Source organism: Vanellus vanellus (assembly GCF_965231255.1).
Source record: "Vanellus vanellus genome assembly, chromosome: 1".
Lineage (NCBI taxonomy): Eukaryota > Metazoa > Chordata > Aves > Charadriiformes > Charadriidae > Vanellus > Vanellus vanellus.
Genome location: NC_138905.1, coordinates 74969517 through 74992739, shown reverse-complemented (window position 1 = coordinate 74992739; position 23223 = coordinate 74969517). Strand labels below are relative to the sequence as shown.

General features: G+C 39.4%; 1 protein-coding gene across 1 annotated transcript in view; it reads right to left on the bottom strand.

Annotated features, from left to right (window-relative positions):
• The window catches only part of C2CD5 (C2 calcium dependent domain containing 5), a 68278-nt gene extending 51176 nt beyond the window's left edge, over window positions 1-17102 (bottom strand). The window contains exons 1-8 of the mRNA XM_082498654.1: window positions 16990-17102; window positions 16679-16788; window positions 9737-9823; window positions 7700-7871; window positions 5344-5439; window positions 4626-4781; window positions 1986-2184; window positions 270-479 (exon numbers count right to left, since the gene is read on the bottom strand). Of these exons, the coding sequence (XP_082354780.1) occupies window positions 270-479; window positions 1986-2184; window positions 4626-4781; window positions 5344-5439; window positions 7700-7871; window positions 9737-9823; window positions 16679-16768 (1010 nt within the window). The 5' untranslated portion in view covers window positions 16769-16788; window positions 16990-17102. The remainder of the gene's footprint in view (window positions 1-269; window positions 480-1985; window positions 2185-4625; window positions 4782-5343; window positions 5440-7699; window positions 7872-9736; window positions 9824-16678; window positions 16789-16989) is intronic.
• Between the last annotated feature and the right edge of the window lie 6121 nt (window positions 17103-23223).

Sequence of the window (23223 nt, the reverse complement as noted above, 5' to 3'; positions counted from 1 at the left end):
GCAATTATGAACTCAAATCAAAACACGATTTCCTCCAATGAATATAAGGTAGTGAACGTTGCCCAGATACATCAATTTATTTTTACTTAATTTCTTAGGAAGTAAGCATGTTAAAAAGAACTGAAGAGTGTGGCTTTGTGGAAGAGACTCCGATGCATTTTTGAGAAACTATTGCCTTTGTTTCAGCAGCTGCACACAGAGTAGTTCTTCACTGACAACAGAAGGCCTCTCCATGAGAAAATGAGGGAGAAAAGATGGGTGGTACCTGCCTACACTGCCTGCCTGCCTGCACTTGGCGACCACTGTGCCTGTGGCCTGCCTCTCCCCAGCTCTTGAGTCTGAGCAGTCTCGTACCAGTGTAGATGAGAGTGGGAACAGACACAGAGAAGTTCTGAGTAAGTCGTGAGCCAGTAGCAGTGTGAATTGGGCTGTTGTGAGTCGAGCGGCATCCATGGCTTGGCGGATGAACCAGCGGAGACCTGAGAGAATTTGCAGCCAAGGTGGAAGAAAAGAAAACAATACATACAAACAGGTTGCAAAGTTATGTTATAAATGATTTCAGGGAAGTTTAGCTAGAGGAGATCTCTTACTTTAAGCAGACACTAAGAATTTAAATTCCTAGCATGCAAGAGTCCAGATGAAATAAAAAGAGAGAAAGGAACAGCTTAAGCGCTAGCTTGTGAATGCGCAATTCATTCTTTGGCAACAGGGCATCAAGTTAGTAAAGCCAAAAATAAGAAGTATTAGTTGCTTTTGCTGGCTTTGAGAAACATTCCTGTTTTTTTGACTGAGAGACAACGATTCTAACAATATCCACCACCAAGCTAAACATAGACTATTTGGGGGGGTGGAGTTTCCACATTTTGCTCCAGAGTGAAAGCTACCAATTTATTTATGAATACTTTTTAAGTTGGCAGTTACCAGGTCCTTTTCTTTTTTTTTTTTTTTTTTTTTTTTTTTCTCAAATCACCACCGTTATTTTATGCTGCATTGTATCCAGAAGCTCTTTCAATGGCAAATTTTTGAAATTAAGTTAAACAAGCTATGATTTGAAATAGAAACCAGTAATTCTGAGAAGTCAGAGCATACTGATGCCTGCATGACAAAAATGCCTACTTACTATTGTAATGACAGAACAGTTGAAGTTAATGAAAATGGCTAATGCAATTAATACCTCTGGAAACACAGCGTAAGTAGTATACTTTTTGGTGTTGTTTTTTCCTTCCAGAAATTGGATCGTTCTATCAAACACAAAATAATTAATTTATCCAAGCAACAAAGGAGTAACAATTTGAAGATGACTGCAAGTATTTTCCTATTAATTTGTATGCATGTTAAAAAATTGCATTCAAACTGTGTTTGGTGCTGCAATAGCTACAATAGAGATCAAGAAATTCTACCTCTCATCATAAAAAGCTTTCTCTGCAAGTACACTCTTTTACTCTACCTGCTTTGCAACAGTAAAAAGCAAAGCACACACAAAAAAAAGATGAGATTACTTCAAGGTCATTCTCTAAATCACCAACAGAACTGTCTGACTTCAAAATTTATCTTTTCCTATATGTTCAGCATAAATGCTCAAACCTGATTGTACTGAACTTGGAAAATCTTGAACAGAAAGTATATCATAAGAAGCCCTTGCAAAAATGTTTATTGTACAAACACAGAGTCAAGGCAGAACTAATTATTAGTTAGGAAATTGGTAGATCACAACCCAAGGATATGTAATACCATTGCTATATAAATTCAAAAATGTCCTATTAAGTAAGGATCACCACTCCAGCTTCTAAAGAAATAACATAAGTAATCCAACCTAAAACATTTCAGAATTGTGAAATATAAACTGAGCTGCAGACAAATAAAACTACAGAAGAAAAACAAATTCTGGGGAAAAAAAGAAATCACACCAGTTATGTAAAACTGAATGAGTATGAAAAGAAGAGAGACGAAACTTGTTTCCTTACAAACCATTAATTCATACTTACTCCTTCATTTCTTTGGATGGGGAGTTACATGCAGGTAAAAATGCTGATGTGTTACTTAATTTATCCAACGTACAGGCTGTTCCTATGGCTCGCACAACTAGTCCCGACTCTCCCTCCAAATCAAAACACTGCAAATAACCAACAACAGCATTTCCTCTCATTTCAAGCACCTTCAAGCCAATCTTCCTTTGCAATTCACCTACAAAACAAAAGGTAAAGAGCTCATAATTGTAGTGAACTTTCCCTATTCTCTTTTGTGGTCTTCGGCCTCTGCTTTTGGAATTGCTAAGTCAGTAGAACAGGTAATAGATCCAATGTTACATAATTATGCCAAGCAGCTTGTCTCAATCTCTGCCTCCTATAACAGTGTGATATTCATGATTCGCACAGCTTTTTTCCTTTTTTTTTTTCCTCCAAATCTATTCCAATTGCCAAAACAACATGCTATTTCAGAAAGGTTTTCTCTGTTTTGTTATTTTCATTAGTTCTTCCCTTTTTTACTTATTTAGAAAGAGAGAAAGAGACGGTCAAGGCGTGTGCTGGAACACACATAAGTTTCTAAATACTCCTTCATACAGTTCAGAACAACGCAACATCTTTGATATCCCTGTGGACAGGCAACTGTAATTTTTATTTACAAACTTATTTAAGCATATTTCAACCTAATTCATATTTTTTGCTTTTTTTAAATTAATAAGGTTTACTATGGCAGACTCAACTACAAAATGTAACACCAAATAAACAAAATATGATACCAAATATGCCACTCTCTCACTGCAAACAAGACTGCCACTTCTCCTCTATTAGCTGCACACAAAGACTGAAAGACTGTAACTATAGGACAACGGTCTGCCACAGATGCTTACTTAGCAGGATTTAAAAAAAAAAGAAAAAAAGGAAAGTTCATTGATCTATGTAGGTAGATAGCCTTGGTAATACTAGGTGGAAAATATCTCTCTTCTGATGAAAATTAAAGATTTCTAAAATCCTGTTAAAAAAATGAAAAAGCCTCTTTGTCACAAAGGATAGCCTAACAGTCCCAATGTCAATGATGTTAAGAGATCAAGTGGAATAAAATTATCACTACTGCTTTCTAGAAGCTTGGTTTTAAAATTAACAGAACAGGTTCCTATTGTAAACTTCTTAACACAGGCTGAAATTATGCCTATACTGCTCTTGAGAAATCTCTAAGATTGATGTAGAGTATGAAAGCTTCTAGCTGAGTGAAAATTGCTATGGATTCCATTCAAGCCAAGGTTAAGACTGAATTCTTTTTTACATATACAACTCATAATATGAGAGAGATCTATGGAATAGCTTGTGTCATTCTCATAAGTTAACAGATTTCTTCAGGATTCTTTAGGTGTAGCCACCAGTACCAATGATTGCAATATGAAGCATTATATTACAAGAAATTAAACAGTATTGCTATGAGGTCTTTTGTTTTGTTTTTTTCCTCTTAACCACTGCCATGAATAAAAATCTTCATAAAATCTAGCAGAATACTTCCACATGTGCTACTTTATCCACTTTCACTATTTATGCAAGGCAAGAGATATGCAAGTTTTAATTCTGTAAACTGACATACCAGGGGAGCTATATTGAAAACCTCTTAAAAAGCGAATTCATGTCAGTTATGACAATATTGGTTTTTCACATTTTTACTCACAACATTCTGGCTTTCCTAATAAAGATACTGAGTAACACGATTTCTTGTAAGCTGCATTGCTTACTAAAGATCTCCATATATGCTTGCAAAACCCAACTCATTTTTAGTATCTTCTTTAAAACACAGCTTTATCTACAAGAAACCTGACAATACTAAGAGCCCATTAGAGAACTGAAACCACTGCCTATTATTCTAGTGGCTATTTTTCATCACTTCTTTGTATTCCTTACACCTTCAATATTGTTCACCTCTATTAATCGTCTTGTGTCCTAGCGTGCAAGTACTCTGGAGTACAGATGTTTTGTTCTGTTCTATTGGCACTGAAACAGGAGGATCTTCGTTCACAACTGCTGTTCGTAAGCATCAGTAATTAAAAAAAAAAAAAAAATATCTGTGAATATACTTGATACCATGGAGACATCAACTGACTTTCATCACTGGTCTCTCCAGGACTTGCAGGTATGTCCTGCAGAATCTATGCAAAGCAATACAGAAGTACGCTTGAGAAACGATGAAACAATCTTGACTTCGAAAAGATGGAAACGAGTAAGGTAAGTATTAATACACACTCTATCTGAGATGGTGTACATTTGCTCACATACTTCGAAGTAGTTCAAAGAGGGTGGAATAGTTTGTTATTTTAATTGTTTGAGTCAAAATTCTACTAGTAGTCCTCATATGGGTTAAGGACATCTACAACAAAGTTCCACAGGTTTCTCTGACCTTGCTAAAACAACCAACAAATTAGACAGCAGCATGGCCTCACCAAGAAGGAAAAAACAAAAAGAAGTCAGCCATACTGGCCATCAGTTAGGACAACAGAACCCTCAGAAACAGAAGACACTGAACTGAAAAAATAAACGTAATTAATTCCAAAAATCATATACAATCTTGTCTTAAGCAAGTCACTTACTTAAATGGTGAATATTTTTAAAAGCAGCAATAACCATTACAACCTTCATGTTTAATACCTGACATGAGTGAAATAAGTCTTTGTCTAGCCTCATTTGACGCCCTTGGTGTACGAATTCGGTCTATCCACTGGTATTCTGGGTCTTCATTAACTACAAGTTCTTCCACAAATCCATGAATTATTACTGCTCTGTAACACTTAGGAATAGATGTAGCTGTTAAAAAAAAAATATATATATAAAAGATGTAAGACATGAGTCTATGAGCCAAGAATTCTAAGAAAAACATAAAATTACACAAAATAAAGTGATGTGAACGATTCTAGAAAGTAAGCCACATGATTTGCTGTTAAAATATGGACATACCCAAGCAGTTTTGTTCTGGGAGACCCTGGAACACCGATAAGATAACTGTCCGGTGCATCAGTTACAACATGTACCATTATGAAACCTTTTCACTTTGTGCCTCTAACAGGATATTCACCCAAAACAGCACAATGTATGTATGAACATGCACTGAAACGCAACTTAAGATAAGGGGGGGCGGGGGGGGGGGAAATCAGTTGTCTATATTGTTTTGAAATATGAAGAGTATAAATTTATAAAAAAAGAGAAAGAAAAGCAAACTAAACTTTTTTTTTTTTTGCCACTGGCTTGAATGTAATCTCCACTGGGCTTATGCAATGAGCTGGTGAAAGAAGGGAAACTGACAGAAAAGGTAAAGACGGAAGGGGGGACAGGAATTTTCTGTTCAAATAAGCTTTTTTCCTCTACTTACTGCAAAAAAACTTGACTCCACAGGATGACTGCCTGAATCTGTTTAAATCATTGAAGAGATCTACTTTCACCACCACATTGATCTCCCCTCGTATACCTATCAATAAAAAACATGAAAAATGAGAAGCTGTATCAGAAATTAATAAAAAACTAGCCCTACTAATTATACCCTATTATTAGCAATTAATGCACTTTCTATTACCAATAAGATAGCTTTTCTGCAAAGAATGTACTACAATCCTGCTAGAACCATTAGGTTCAACTGGCAGTTCACGTGCGAATTCTAGCCTGAGCCAGAGGAGCAGGACGACTTTTCCTTGCCTCTCGGGTCTGCTGCAGAGACATCTCAGAGGAAGTTTCTAGTTCCGCCCAGCCTTTGGGGCTGAAGCTATGCAAACAACAGTCCTCAAATACCTGCTGCACTGGACAGGACTTAAGAAGAATGATGGGATTGGAAAAAGAAAAGCCATCAGCCTCCTGATACTGCGGTGGCCTCTGCTGCAGTGTGCAAGTGCTCTCAACTCCTTTGTCCTGTACCACCAATGCAGGAAGGGTATAAAATCAGGATCTAAGTACCACGACTGTCCCAAGATACCCTTAGCACAAAAGATCAGAAGTACTAACTTTGGGTATAGATGCCTTGAAACTGGAATCCTGTCCACATCAAAAAGCTCTGACCAACACCAAAAAGCTTTTTACATTTTCTCCCTGAAACGGTTTCAAAAATCGCAGTAAAGCTGCTCTCTGAGGTTCAACCCAATAAGAAAATTTATGGTTCTTCCTACAACCACAAAATGGCACAGTAAATGTTTGTAAAATATTTTGACTATGAGAAGAAATATATTTAAAAAAATAAGGTATTACAGTCTTTTTAGATAAAGCTTAATTTTTGGCCACAATTAAGCCTTACTAACAATGGAATTATTTCCTCAACACACAGCCATTCTGTTCTCATTTTCCTACTTTCCGATTCTGAGCTTTTCTTTTTTCTCCACCCAGTAAGAAAAACATTTCACATATTACAGGTTCTGACATATTGGGGACTAAAGTTCTTGATGAATCTGATCTCTAGTGTCTTCAAAAGCCTTTATCACATATGACACTCAAAGAAAAGCATTAGATTTGTAGATTGACTCTGACATTATTGCAATAAAGTCACCAAGATATATCTTCCAAAATGCCAACTCCTAGGAAGAAGCCTTCAGTTACTGTAACAGCAAGTGCCTCAGGTTCATATATTTTCACAAATAATCATGTTGAGCTGAAAAAAAACACTTATTTAAAAAAGAATTTAGAAACATTGTATTCTTTTTTTTTTTTTTTAAAGGAAGCATCACTTACTGTTCACCAAGTATCAAGATAATTAGAATTTACTGCTATGAGCATGAATCTATAAGAATTCTAATATTACTTAAATAGGAAAAAAGGTGTGAAATACTTACAGGTCTAGAAAAATATTGAGAAATCTAATTCTGACATACTAGTTGTACACATCCTGAGACAAGTGTTCACTTAATTTAACTTCAAAAGAGAATGTACAATAGGAAAATGCGAATAGAATAAAAGGATACATAAGAAAAATACATGCAATATTTCTCAAAAAAACACTCTTTGATACAACTGTTTTAAATGTAAAAAATACTTTGCAACAGTTACGATGATCACCTAGTAAATACAATTAATTATTTCCCAACAATGATTTATAATTAGCTTTTAACATAGTTAGGTCATTTAATTTACACTCGATAATGAACAAGGGTGGTAATGACAACAACATAGATGTTCTGCAATAAGGTATTCAAGCAGCAAGCTAATTGCTGTAAACTGGCCTTCACTTTCTGGGACAAAAGCTGTATTTCATTAAAATCAAAAGCAAAAATATCATTAACTTCATCTTCTCATACCTTCAAGATATTCTGATGAAATCTACCTAGCACTGAGAGGACTTTCTGCAAGGAAAAGGAATTTTATCCTGTACTTTATGTTGAAGATAAGTCACACCCTGTCCCTCCACCTCAAGTGAAGTTTATCCAGCATCCCAGGAAGGCACACCCCAACCGACTTCAGCAAAAGTATATTCTTTTAGTAAACACATGGTAATTGGAAAAGTATGTTTGGGTCTCTTTTTTAATATGAATTTTACAGTAACTATTTTAAATACCATGTGACAAGTGGAAGAAGTCTTCACAAGTTCTACAGAAGGCGTTCTGCCAAACACTAGTGTGAACTACTGTGCCAGAAATTTTCGTAAAAGCCGCCAGAAAAACAGCTTTCCAGCCCCCAAGGCTAATGAAGACTTTAAAAAGCAAACTACATCTCAAACAATGTTGTTTTACTTTCAAATTAGCAAATCTTACCATGAATGGTATCATAAATTGGAAACCATCCCGAAATAACTGTAGCTGCTTCACTGTAGAGCAGAGGATCAATATCTATGTACACTTTGCCAATGGCATCATTTGCACTGTAGGTATCATGATCAAGAACTGTGATCTGGAGAGGCTCATCTTGTAGCTCTTCATCATCTACCTAGAAACAGATATTAACATGGAATCTGAGTATTTAAAAAAATGCAGGGAAACACTGCTGAAAAACAAATGTAAGAAAGAGGAGAGTTAGTTATGCACAGCAACCTGACACAGATAAACCCATAATTCCGATTTCCTGTATCTAAACAAAACATTCACTTATTTTGATTTTACCCTTCACGACTGGTGAGATCCTGGAACCAGAGTTATCATTGGGAGAACAGAAAAGCAAGACTACAGCCACATTTTAAAATTCCACATGATTTGTTTTAAGTCACATTCCTTAATTGTCTATATGTACTTTTCATTTAAAAAATGAAAATTTAAGATAAAGCATCTCACAGGAGTATTATACTCTGAAGTTATGACTATTGGTGCTCTCACCCTTCCAAACTGGTCAGCGGCTTAAGAGATGACAAGACTTCTTATATAACCCGCTGTAAAAATTGAATAATTTCAGACGTGCACTTTCCTAAATAAATGCAATAATCCATCTGCGGATACCTCAACTATTTTTTAGGACATACAAAGATAGACATTATACAACTTTTTTCCATTGACAGTCACAAACCAAGAATCAGGTTTGCCAAATGCAACGTGATGACTCATGTAAGTGTTTGCAGAATTATAACATGTAGTCTTGTAAAAGATCAAACTACACACACACACACACTCTTACAATGTCTTAAGCAGTTAGTGTTTTTCCACTCTTTGAAATGTGGAATTCTTTTTTTATTTTCCCCCACTGTTCCTGTTTGGCTCTTTTCTTTCCCAAATCCATTTTTCCATGCAAAAAGATAGAATTTTGAGACTTCTGCTACTGTCAAAAAAACTTCCTGTATGAACAGTTAACCCTTCACACAAATCAGCTCCTTCCCCTCCCAGAAACATGACCCCGGGAACTGACAGATAAAGAAAACTGTTTGAATTTCATCACCACAGTACTACTTTCTTAGTCAACATGGATTGCTGATTAAGAAACACTCTTAATCAAGCATTCCATGATGATTAATAATATCCCTAACTGTACTATTTTATATTTGCTCTAAAATATTTCTAACATCACCAGCTATCACTCATTACTCATACATATATTTAAAACCATGTGTATATTGTGATATTATCTTAGAACACTATAAATGAACCAGTACTATATACTGAAATGTTTTAACAATTACATTATTCTAAATACCATTACATAATTATTTTTTAAGTAATAAATAAATGCAGTAACAAAAAAAAATGTAAACACTGGGTCAGGGCATAATGTCAAAGGACATCAATGAATTAGATCTCAGAAAGCAACAAGCAATTACAGGAAAATTATGAGTGCCTTCATTATTACATAAAGAAATGGGAAGAGAAAGCGCCCAATAATTGTTGTCCAAGCTCTTTAGTATATAATTTTCTCACAGGAATTCTCCATTTTCTTCTTTGTCAAGTGCATTATTTTTGCAACCCAAAGTAACATTTCCAACACCAATTAACTTCCCTTACTCAAAATTACCCCTTTAAAAAAATACAAGCACACTCATATTGTTATCTGAAAGCCTAATCCATAATGCTGTTTTCCCCCCACTTTCACCTCTGTCTTGTCTTCTTTAGTATTAATCAGAATAACACTTGAGTTGGATCTAATCTGGCAAGCTTTTATCTTAGCAAACAGTCCTACAAAGCCAATGATACATCTTTAGCAAACAATGTCTAACTGTTGACAGGTTTGCTGAAAAGGCTTCATGCGTATTTAAACAGAAATATACTGCACTCCTCAAAACTCACTTTCTGCCCAAAATGAAAGTATTTCATTAAGAGCATCTAAACCAGAATGTCTATACAGATATAGGCAAACTCTTAAAAAATACTTACTTCAAATTTGAACCACTCAGAATTCCACTGAGGATTAAGTGATTTGGGATACACATCTGTCTTAAATGTTGTATTTCCAAATTTTACCTAAAAATACAAGCATTCCATTATTAATAATATTAATAAATAAATTTAGAAACTCATATCTACACACGCAAATAATTTCAAATACATATTTCAACCATGTATGAACAACACTTGCAGTAAATCTCTCTCCCACTACTAAAATTGTTTCTTTTCCTCCTCAATCACTTGAGAGGTAAAAATATTACTTATATTGGCTATTCAGTGTCACTTGGTATACTCTGTTTGCCTTCTGTTTAGAAAAACTGTAAGCAAAATTATTCAATCTAAATATTGTTTATATCCTATTGTTCTCTCTAGAGATTCTAGATCAGCTGTATTGACAATTTATAAAAGAAATATAGAAATAAAATGGTAGTATTGATAAAGTTATTTCTTAAATTTAAGGAATCTCCCCAGATACACACCAGAAAATAACTGAAATCATTTCCATTAACTGCAATCTTGATATGCTGGACACATATCAGTGAATTCAGAGCTGCAAGGGGGAAGCACCTTAACAGTTTCTCTTTTCTTAAAATACAGAAAATTCCAGAAAGCATATAGGCAAAAAGTTTACAGGAACTACATATCTATATACATACCTCTCTATATAACCCTGTAACCTCTAGTTATAGAAGTACGGAGAATATTTCATCTTCAATTGATTAGTGCACCTTCAACTACATAATAGCCTATTTCAGGAATCTCAGTTTGGTCTCCACAGGACTCCACTCCATTTGGTTTTCTGTTGTGTTTTGTTTGTTGGTGTTTGGGTTTTTTTTTGTTGTTTTTGTTTTTTTTTTTTTAAAAAAGTGAAACTGAATTTCTGTGATGCTCCGTGCATCAAGAAACCATGTTTCACAATGCAAGAGCCTTTATTTCACTGCAGTTTTCATTCCAAACCATTTAAAAACACGTGTAGTTCAGTGTTGCCTCTCAAAATAATTAGTACTTCAACTCATACCAAGTAACTAATGGTACTTACAAATACGCAAAGTTATGTTTTTGAATTCATTCGGGATTCTTAAGAAAATAATGAGTGTGCTGATATAAAAGAAATGCTGCAATTAAAGACAGTTGTGGCTTTTGAATGCCGTTTTCTTTTTAAAAGCCTACTGGAGACTAAATGCAGGTTTAGCTTTTGAAAACTGTATAGCAATTTTTGTAACACTTTTGCTCAAGAAAGTATTAAATAAACACTTCATACGTTTCAGTAATATGGTGATTATTTTGCATAGGTGCACACCCCAACTCTAAGGAGATTCTGCACTTGCCTAAGTACACCCAGTTAATTTAAAAAGCCTAAAGCACTGCAGAGCTGGACTGTGAATTCACACTGAGCTCTGTATATATACCTGTACATAGCTCAGTCAACAGAACTCCATACAGCATTTTTAACCAAAGAAACAAATAAAAAAAAATATGATGTGGCCCCTCATTTGATTCAATTAACAGTAAAACAAAATAAGTTACTTCAAAAGGTCTCACGATCATCTGCCCTTGTTCTTATGGGTGACTTCAACCTCCCAGACGTCTGCTGGAAATACTACGCAGCAGAGAGGGAACAGTCATGGAAGTTCCTGGAGTGTGTGGAAGGCAACTTCCTAACACAGCTGGTGAAGGAACCAACTAAGGGAAGTGCCCTACTGGACCTACTGTTTGTTAACAGAGACGGTCTTGTGGGGGATGTAAAGGTTGGAGGTCGCCTTGGGCAGAGTGATCATGAAATGATAGAATTTTCAATTCTTGATGAAGTAAGGCGGGGAGCCAGCAGAACTGCCACCTTGGATTTCCAAAGGGCAGACTTTAGCCTGTTTAGGAGCACAGTCAAGAGTGTCCCTTGGGAGGCAGTTTTGAAGAGCAAAGGTGCCCAGGAAGGCTGAGCATACTACAAGCAGGTGCTCTTAGAAGCACAAGAGAAGGCCACCCCCGTGTCTCGAAAAACAAGCAGATGGGAAAGAAGACCAGCCTGGCTAAGTAGAGAGCTTTGGCTGGACCTCAGGAAAAAAAGGAAAGTTTACATTCTCTGGAAAAGGGGGTTGGCAACTTATGAGGACTATCAAGATATAACAAAGCTATGTAGGGGGAAAATGAGAAGGGCCAAAGCTCAATCAGAACTCAGCTTGGCCACTGCAGTTAAAGACAATAAGAAGAGATTCTTTCAGTATATCAATAGAAAAAGGAAGGCTAGGGAAATGTAAACCCACTGGTGAATGAGACAGGTGCCCTAGTGGTGAAAGACACAGAGAAGGCAGAGCTACTGAATGTCTTCTTTTCTTCGGTCTTCACTGCTAAAGCTGTCCCTCACGAATCCCATACTCTGAAGGCAAAGGGGAAGGTCTGGAGAGAGGAAGATTTTCCCTCAGTTGAGGAGGACCGGGTCAGAAACCACTTGGCCAAGCTGGACATTCATAAGTCCACGGGCCCTGACGGGATGCACCCGCGAGTGCCGAGAGAGCTGGCAGATGTTATTGCTAGACTACTCTCCATCGTCTTTGAAAGGTCATGGAAAACAGGAGAGGTGCCTGAGGACTGGAGGAAGGCTGACATCACTCCGATCTTCAAAAAAGGCAAGAAGGAGGACCCAGGGAACTACAGACCAGTTAGTCTCACCTCTGTCCCTGGGAAGGTAATAGAGTGACTCATTCTGGATGTCATCTCCAAACACGTTGAGGAACAGGAAGTTATTGGAAGTGGTCAACATGGATTTACCAAGGGTAAATCGTGCTTGACCAATCTGATAGCTTTCTATGATGTTATAACTGGTTGGCTGGATGAGGGGAAAGTCGTGGATGTCATCTACCTTGACTTTAGCAAGGCTTTTGACACTGTCTCCCATAACATCCTCATTAGGAAGCTGAGGAAGTATGGGCTAGATGAGGTGACAGCAAGGTGGATTGAGAGTTGGCTGCGGGACAGAACTCAGAGGGTTGTGATCAGCGGCACAGTCTAGTTGGAGGCCTGTAACCAGTGGTGTCTCCCAGGGGTCAATACTTGGTCCAATCTTGTTTAATATATTCATTAATGACCTGGATGAAGGGACAGAGTGTATCCTCAGCAAGTTTGCTGATGATACCAAACTGGGTGGGGTGGCTGACACCCCAGAGGGCCGTGCTGCCATCCAGCATGACCTGGACAGGCTGGAGAGCTGGGCAGAGAAGAACCTAATGAGGTTCAACAAAAGCAAGTGCAAGGTCCTGCACCTGGGGAGGAAGAATGCTAGGCACCAGTATAGGTTAGGGGCGGACCTGCTGGGAAGTAGTTCTGAGGAGAAGGATCTGGGGGTCCTAGTAGACGGTAAATTATCCATGACCCAGCAATGTGCCCTTGTCGCCAAAAAGGCCAATGGAATCCTGGGCTGCATAGGGAAGAGTGTGGCCAGTAGGTCGAGGGAGGTCATTCTCCCCCTCTACTCTGCACTGGTGAGGCCACAACTGGAATACTGTGTCCAGTTTTGGGCTCCCCAGTTCAAGAGGGACAGGGAACTGCTGGAGCGAGTCCAGCGAAGGGCAACTAAGATGATTAGGGGCTTGGAGCATCTCCCTTATGAGGAAAGGCTGAGAGAGCTGGGACTCTTTAGCCTGGAGAAGAGAAGGCTGAGGGGAGACCTTATTATGGCGTACAAGTATCTAAAGGGTGGGTTGAAGGAGGATGGAGCCAGGCTCTTTTCAATGGTTCCAAGTAACAGGACGAGGGGCAATGGGCACAAGTTAGAACATAGGAAGTTCCGTTCAAATACACGGAAAAACTTCTTTACAGTGAGGGTGACAAAGCACTGGCACAGGCTGCCCAGGGAGGTTGTGGAGTCCCCTTCTCTGGAGATTTTCAAAACGCGCCTGGATGCAGTCCTGAGTAATGTGCTCTGGGCAATCCTGCTTTAGCAGGGGAGTTGGACTAGATGATCTCTAGAGGTCCCTTCCAACTCTGATAATTCTGTGATTCTCATAAGTTAACAGATTTCTTCAGGATTCTTTAGGTGTAGCCACCAGTACCAATGATTGCAATATGAAGCATTATATTACAAGAAATTAAACAATATTGCTATGAGGTCTTTTGTTTTGTTTTTTTCCTCTTAACCACTGCCATGAATAAAAATCTTCATAAAATCTAGCAGAATACTTCCACATGTGCTACTTTATCCACTTTCACTATTTATGCAAGGCAAGAGATATGCAAGTTTTAATTCTGTAAACTGACATACCAGGGGAGCTATATTGAAAACCTCTTAAAAAGCGAATTCATGTCAGTTATGACAATATTGGTCCCTTCCAACTCTGAAAACTCCGTGATTCCGTGAAAATAAGCTACTTCAAAATGAGCTTTGAAGTTAAATGCCAGATTGGCATTAAAACACAGGACTAAGCAACTTTAGTGTAAAAAATCATCTAGTTATCAAAAGGTGGATGCAGCCTAAGTGCATACAGAAAACTCACAGCACTGCCATTTAGAATGGGTATTCATCACACAAAGCAGTGTAATAAAGTGATACTGACAGTAGTTTTAACTGAGCTACCTTATATAACAGAAGCTGCCAAGATGCAACGGCCCAGAGCTCCACCCAACCTATTTTCACATTATCTAGGGAGTAAATTAGTTCCCTTGGAGCCATGGGCAGCTATAACTGAACTTCTCCAGCAGTCAAGCTAGTTCATTAAAGCTAGTTGAGATAATCAAGCACTACACTGCTGTCCACTGTACAAATTTAGAAGCAAAATTACAGAAGAAATTGTGCTAATTTGCTCCAGATCACACATGTTGACAAAGTCCAAGTTATGCCTAACCTGAGCCAAGTAAGACCTATAAAGTCTCTTCACATTTTCTTTTCTAATTCTAGCTTGATATTAGAAAAATTAACAAGGAAATTAAAGGCTAGAATCAACTAGTACATTAACATTACTTCAGCTCCTCATTTTTATTTAAGTGAAAATGTTTTGTAAAGGTTTTCAGCAGCCCTACACTGAAAAATAAAACAATAGTTTCAAGCTCAACTTATTCTGACATAAGTCTCACCTGCTGCTTTGCCTACTTCACGTGTGGAAAGGGTGGTTCCCACAGTCTTTCTAAGTATCAGTCCTAAAACCAAGACCTCATCTACTTATTTCTTTAGTCTTACTTGTGCCAAGACATTCAAGAAACTGCACATTAACCCAGCTGAGCAAACTGATCTTTCTGAAAATTTTTATTTTCCTTTTTTGCTAGGCTAGTCTTTAACTAGATGAATTTCCAGATCTATTTTGCTACACAGCTACTCAGACAATGGGGTTGGGACAGAGGGAGCAGGGTTGGGAACAAGTGACCAACAGGAGAAGAGAGCTGTTTCTCCTCAAGGTAGCATAAAAACAGGCCAAATGCAACTCAGAGAACTGCATTTTCTATTCCTGTTTCCCCTGTCTCCTAGTAGCACACATCAAGTTGATGTAGGCTGCCTATTAATCAAATTAAAATTACAAGAGAAATGTTTATAAATTAAAAACTGACTGATGAAACATCTGAAACCAAACACTGAAATATTAAGTTAAATGACTGTCATTCGGGTAATAAATTAGAACTGCGTACTATTTCAGCTGCATTGAAAAGCACATCAGAAACGCATTTTCACTTTATTACCAATTTACTGTCCCACTAAGCAATGCACTTAAGCATCTAATGTGAATCAAATTTTTAAGCACCAAACCAAATCAGGACTATACCCAACATCTATTTTGGTATTAATATTATCAGACTTTTCAACTTATACAGTTCTAGAAGGACATTCTGTCTTCCTACCCGAGTTCCTGTATTGCACCAACCTCAATTACTATTTGTGGTACAAGTATGTATTTACATAGCATTACATTTTAAACACCTCTTTGCTTTTTCCAAAAGTATGGTTTGTGAATCTATGGAACGTTACTGAAATGTTCCAAGTTACTGGAATTCATATTGGAAATAATGAGTCATAAAACAGAAGACTCATGTCAACTAATTTTACAATCCCTTCCTCAGAAGCACCTTATATATAACTGTTAACTATATGACTGTAAAGAAGGTTGAGGTTACATACTTTTGGTAAAATAAGGCAATTTAAACGTGTAAGCAGTATTTAATACTTGTCCAATAAAAAACCTCTTCGAAAATATTTTAGTTCTTCAAATACTTTAAATAGAAATAGGAACATTGGCCTTGAAAGTGAAGCCTGTACAACCACTCCACGCTTCGTATATTCAGCGATACAAACGACCTAAACGTGCTTTTACTGCCTCTCCATCCTGCTCACAACACGCCTATCAAATCCCGAAATGGATTCTATTGGGCTGCCATATCAACAAGAGCCATTCACTAACAACCTTCAGCCAAGAGAGACTGGAGAAAAAAAAAAAAAAAAAAAAAAAAAAAAGAGAGCAGAATTATTTCTAAAATGCCATTCAAATTCTACACGGCTGCCAGCTAAAAATCACCCCCAAGGGCAAACCAGAAACTGCTTCAGAAACACCCCCGCGGACACGGGCTCAGGGCGCTCCCCACCTTCTCCGCAGCCCCTCTGAGGGGCACATTCGCCCACCTGGCCCTGGCCGGGGCTGGCCCACCCGCCAGCTCTCTGGCCGAGCCCGCGGGCACGAAACGCGCCCCGGGGCGGGGCTGCTGAAGGGAGCGCCGGCCGGCAGCGTCCCGCGCAGCCCTCCGCGGCAGCGTACCTGACCGCGGCCGCACCTGACACCCCAGCGCGGCCGCGGTGGGTGCCTCCGTTTCCCCCGGCCCGCCCAGGGCGGGGGGGCCGCGGCGGGGCCCGGCAGGTGCCTCAGCCGCGCGGGCCCGGCGGCAGGTGCGCGGGGCCGCGGCGCGAACCGGCGGGGCCGCCCCTCTCTCTCTCTCTCTCTCTCTCCCTTCCCCGCAAACCTCCACAAAGGCGTCGGTCAGGTCGCTGGCACGGTCCATCACCGGCAAATGGCGTCCTGCCACGATTTTGACCTTCAGCTTCCCCGGCATCTTCCTCCGCCTCCCGCCGGCTGCAGGGAGAAAACAACAGCGCGTCGCCCATGGAGCGGAGCGGCACAGCACAGGGGCGGGGGGGGGGGAAAGGCGGCGGGGGAGCTGACGCGCATGCGCCGCGGCGAGCAACGGTCTGCGGCTGGCTGCCCGCCCATACACCGCGCCGCGACGTGTACGTAGTGGGGAGGGAACGGCCGTCAGGCGCATGCGTTACTTACTAGGTTACCGCAGCAAGCGGCTGGTGGAGTGGGCTTGGGGAGCGGGGAGACGCCCCCTCCCGCCGGCGGCACGGCCCCGGGGCCTCCAGTTGCCGCACCCTGCCGGTATCGCCCCGCCCCTACGCCAAGATGGCGCCGCGGGCACGGAGACCCCGCTGGAAGTCGAACGCCGACTCCTCGATGGGTTCGGCGCTAGCGTTGCGGCGGCGCTTCCAAGGGAAGTCGGGGTGGTTGAGCGCCGAGTCATCGATGCCCGGGACTGCGGTGCACGGCCGCGGGCGGCCCGGGGTGGCCGTGGGTCGGAACGGGACGGGGTCACCTCCAGCCCCCTGGCAGCCGGGTCGGGACCGCGCCGCGCCTCATCCCCCGTCCAGCGTTGTGTCTGCGGGGCCCGGAGCCTAGTGTCGGGCTGGGCTGCTCCACGTCCCGGGCCGGCGCGGAGGCCCTGAAGCGCTGGCGGCTGCGATGGCTCGGGCCTGCTCCGCCTCCAGCCTTCCCCGAGGAGGGAGTTGTTGGTGTCCCCGGCTGGAGGGCCCGTTACCGGGGAAGCGTGAAACACGTGTGCATCAACAGGCACAGGGCAGGGGTGTCCTTTAAAGGATTTAAACCAAACCTCATGGGTTTGGGGTTTGTTTGTTTGGTTGTTTTTTTTCTTAATCAAAGACAAATATTTGCAGTATTTGAAGGATTATGAATAGATTAAATGGAATTTAGTTATCAGAAAGAGGATTTGATATGGTTCTTGTAGCCAGGTTTTGACTTTTTGATTCCTGAAAAGCTCTTTGTTTAGGAAATAGTGCTGTGGGAGCTTGGGGCGAACCAAAGGAGCGGGGCTGGCCAGGAGTTGCATCAGGTGTGTGCCTGCGGGAGTATGAAACCAGGTTGTGTGAGAACCTGTGGGTCGTGGGTTGTACCTCTGGCGTGGCTGTAAACAGGAATATAAAAGAACCCTTGTGTTTTGATTAAGCAGTCCCCAGATGTTAAGCCAAATAGTTGATCTGGTTGGATTATTTTCCCTTCTTTCTAATCTTACAAAAAGACTAAATAATGTTACTGGCTGGAATGTGATATGCAAACACAAACCATATGAACAAAATACAGTAGTGTGTGGCATAGCAAATTAACGTATAGAAGAACTTTGGCTATCTGTCCTCCAGTTAGCTGCATTTAGTCTCAGTAATATAGTACTTCCTTTCTTTAGCTTGTTTTGAAGTTATCTTTGGAAGAGTTCATGGTGTTGCTCGTACTCATCATATCTGAGTAAACGATAAACGGGCTAGATGCATGTTTCTTCCTCATCCATCTTTGTTTGAGTGGAGTACTGGCATGAGACTGCTCCCAAGGCAGGAAAGCAGTAAAGAGCAAAGACCCAGGAAGGGAATCAAAACCAGAAAACACGCTACTAATGTTAGGGTTTTGGTTTAGACCAGAAACATGCTTTTTGAATGGAATCTCCTGGTCTCACCTGCTTGAATGTTGTTTTGGCTCACATAATGGAGCAGTTACAGAGAATATGAACAGAATATTTCATTTGGATAAGGCTGAATGGAAATGTAGAAGCTAATGATACACCAAATACATTCTAGCTGTTTAAGGGCATGTGGGCTGTGGCAACAAATTAAAGCTAGCATGAAATAAACCCCTGAATGGCACGTGGTGTGGGTGCTAGGTCCTCGGCACTGTTTCACCCTAAAGATAGGCCACTAGTCCCCTACATTGCTTGTTAACATAGCCATTCCTGTGTTTTAACTTCCCCTATTGGAGTAGAAAACTATCAGCAAAAGATGGGACTGCAAAAAAACATTCTCTGTTGCCCATGTTAGATACAGTAGCGTTGTTTGGCCTTGGTTAATTGGTGGTGTACTGCTGTTACCTGAAAAAGAGGTCTAAGTCCCAGTTCTCCTGAAACAGAGATTATGTTTAGACAGGAGACATTGCTTTATTCTGGCCAGGGTGCACGGTGGAATATTTCCACAAATCATGCACACCCCATGCCAGTTTCCTCATCATATTTATACACAAAAGTTACAAGATAGTACACTCCCAGTTACAATGATTGGTTAGTAATTTACATATGATTATAATATTTGCTGTGTCATTCTCCTCAGTCAGTGCGCCTGCGCAAGGGAAGGGTCTCCACCTGGGCAAGGGTTGTCTTGACCTATGGGTGTGATTTTTAGTATTATAATGAAGGTAGTTCAGCTTAGGACACCCAGAATTTTCACTTTTCTGCCAAGTTGGCTAGACCTTTCAAAACATGGTAAATTAGTAGCATCTTAAATGTTCGTAAGCTCCAGGATGTTTCACCTTAAAGAACGACAACAATACTTGCTTTCCTTGATTAGGTGTTCTTCCTCATAGGACTCAAGGATAGAATCCTCATTATCCATGAGAATGTCTCAAAAAGCTCCTCTACTAATTAGCCCAGATACTTGTGAAGAAACATTCCCAAGGCCGACCATCTGGCCAAGTATGTAACAAAATGGTCGTACACTAGACCCTGTATCAGAAGTTCAGCTAATGCCAATAGTTAATAGGCCTAACTAACTTTAATGCTAACAAAAATGGCTAAGATTCTAACTACAATACTGTTTTATAGCCCAAGATTTAGGGTGTAACATAAGTTCTTGACTTCAAACGAGTAAAAACAACGTAACCTTTGTCATATGTTCTTTTTTGCTGGCAAAACAGCCCTTTCTTTGCTTCTTTTGCTAGCTCAGTTACAATGAAACAATTATTAGGAAACACTGCGTGGTTACTGCAATTTTACATCATGTTTTGTGATATGTAGAAATTTTTTTTCAGCTTATAAGGACATGAGTCCTTGGAAAAAAATGCTTTAATTTGGAAGACGAATTTCTAGCCCATTGAACAAAAGATTAAAACTGCCTTGTACATTCTAAGCAAAAGGATACGAGTGTAGTTTAGTTCTGTCTCTTTAGAAATGGGTAGGTGGCTCTACCAAACATGTTTGTGATGCCAGGGTCTTCCTAAACCCCTCTGTAGTCACTGAACACACCAGATGAAACTGGCGCTCTTTATTGTTCACCGAAGATAATAATAATAATCATAATGAGATGACCAGATATAATCATAATAAGATCACCAGATAATACAGTAAATACTTGGCTAAATGTACATGCAATAGCTACAATTTGGGACAATCCTTAAACAATTCAAGCATTATTGTACCAGATGCTTGCTGATAGCAAAACATTTAAAAGAACATCTGACATGGTAAGCTCTTCTAGGAGGTTCCAGGCAGCAGTCCTGACTCTTAAAGACCTCTCTAATCTTCCCAGACAATCCACCTCAGTGCTTCTTATTCTCAAACTTTTAAAAAAATATTTTTTTTCTAAAGTTAAAACTCGGGGGGAGGAGGGGAGTTGTGATGAAATACAAATCTGTTCTTGTCTTATCCACTGAATCCAGAGAACAGATTATCCCTTCAGAAATATTAGAAGTGTCTTACTGGATTAGGCTGGTAATAACTGGTACATACACTTTTAGGTAATCTTTTTGTTTAATGTCTAGCATCTGGACCAACAGGATCCACAGGTTAACTACCTGCTTTGGAAAATTTATCTCCTTTTTATTTTGGAACTACAAATCAATTTCATTTGTGGACTCCTGTCTCTTACATTATGAGAGAGAAAGAAAACTTGTTCCCTTTATTCATGCAGTTTTTTATGTTTGGGTTTTTTTAATGAATTTACCATCTAGCTTTTGTTTTTTTTAATTGTTTGAAATAAGTAACTTTAATTTTTCCATTCTTCCTTCATAGGTCTTTTTTCATGCATCTGAACATTCTTTTTAATATCCTCTGAAGACTCTCTGAATAGGCCATGTTTTTTCCTAAAGTGTAGTATCTCAAACAGGAAATAAAGTTTTAGGGAAGCTTTTCTAGTGTTGCCTAGATGTGGGATTATGAAATACAGGGATTAATTCAATATATATTTATTTATTTCTCAAAAATTGCCATCTAAGGATCCAGCTTTTCAATGGAAGATTTTAGTAGTCAAAGGACTAGAAATGAGAAAAAACACCTGTTTTGGAGAACCAGTTCAAATCTGTTTCTTAGATACTTGGAAGAATCAATTAGGTATGATTTACTGCATTAAGAAACCTGCTTGGTGTATTATATCTGTCTTAGGGCCGAGGACTTTCTAACTGGCAGAATGAGACCTGCCTTTCCATAAATTAGTGTGTTACTCAACACATTTCATGCTGATAGTATTCCAGTTGTCGAGGGCCAGCAGGGATTTATGGAAGGTGAAAGGTAGAAGGGACTCAGCTGAAAGTTTAGTCAAAGCAGTAGAATATATAAACTGAGGCATCTAAAATAGCATTAGATTTCCCTGTTTATATTTGTTCATTATATATTTTCAATATAATGGATATGCTTGAAAGTAAAGCTATAGTATGTACTGTCTCAGTAATATGCATTCCAGAAGTCCGCAGAAAATATTGAGGTATATTTTCATCATTAAAAAAAAAAAAAAAAAAAAAAAAGTTACATCTGACTTTACAGTTTAGTATCCACTTTGTTTCTTCCCCATTTTTTTCCCTTCTGCTTAAAAGTGTTTTAGCAGGCCGTGACAATAGAAGTCGTGTTTCAGCAAAATAACAAGTATGATATGCTTCAAGAACAGTGTTATCTTATTTGAGCCAGTATTGTCATGTATCAAATGGCATTGTAACCCAACTATACAAACCAAGAATATTGCTAACGACAATATTAAAGACATCTTGTGTGGAACAATGAGTGTTATAAAAATAGGAGACTTTTGTATGGGGAAGCTGGGAGATTTTACCATCTAAATGTAAAGATCTATGTATCCCTTCTTTTCGAGTTCTTGTAAGTATGATGGGATTTTGTTTTGTGTTTTGTTTCCTGCTTAACTGCTATCTCAGTGTATGCTTGGATTTCCAACAGAGACAGACTTCCTTTGTGATAGACACGTGTTGAACCCTTGGTTTAGAAACTGATACTCCAAATAAAAGGTTTTCCCCGTAACTTCAATTTGTGACCCATCACTTTAGGGTTGGTTTCAATTATATTAGCTTACTAGCTGCCTGCAAGATACAGATTAGAAGGTGGTGGTCTAGCCATTCGTCAAGTTACAATGGGACCTGAGGTGTGGTGGGTTGTGTCTTAACTAGGGGGAAAAGTGCTTTTTGATTATATTGTATTGAGCTAACTTGAACAAAAATGAATGAAAAAGTTTTTTGTTTTTTAGTTTGTTGAAACACACCAAAGACACTTTATATCTGCTTTTGCTTATTAGCATTCACAGAAGATACTGTCTCCTTTTCTACTGCAGTTACTGTGATAAGTAGTCTCAGGAGTCTTTGTCAACTGTTATCAACAAAGAAAACTCTGCGGTGGGAGTTTTTGGTTTCTGGAAAAATTCCCAGTATTTCTTTGTAAAACTCTGTGTTTCAAAGCAATCTGGCTGAAATTTACAGGACACCAACCCAAAAATATTTTTAATAATCCTCAGAGGGGTCCTATATCCAGAGTGATATATATATGTATATGTCCTTAGTAAAGGACCCCTGCATGCCAGAAAAAGACCCAACTTATTCCTGCTCTGACTGTGTGTGCTATGCTGTCTGCCCACTACAAGGATTTAGACGGGGCAAAATCCTGATCACTATTATTTATTGTTGCCTGTATGTATTTGATGTGGCATTGCAACGCCTAATCCCTCTCATTAGATTAAAAGGTATGGAGTGAAATCCTGTCTCAATTAAAATCAGTAAGGTGAAACTCTCTCACTGAAATCAAGAGATGGGGTTTATTATGAACTCCTGAGGGGAACAAGGCTTCATTACTGAGGTTTCTGATTTACGCTGGAGCTCGCTGTGGTTAGCCTGTTTAAATGGAAGATTAAGAGCACTATTAATGTCTATTACTATCTACATGAACAAATTCCTGCTACCATAAGGGTCTCTAATATAGCAGGCATGATAAGGAAAGGATGGAAGTCTGAGCAGGACAAATTAAAACTCAAAATATGTAGATGTGACTAATGGAAATGTGAGTTATCATTGAGCAAGTTATCAAGGATAGGTGTTTTTTTAATTGCCTGTAATCATAAATCGGGAGCATCTGTAGTTCCATCACTGAGACTGCATTTTTTTTGCTGACCTATGATGTGAACAAAAAAGAAAAGGCCCATGGCCTTGCAAATATGTGCACTACATGAAGCAGGAAGGTGGCTGTGGGTG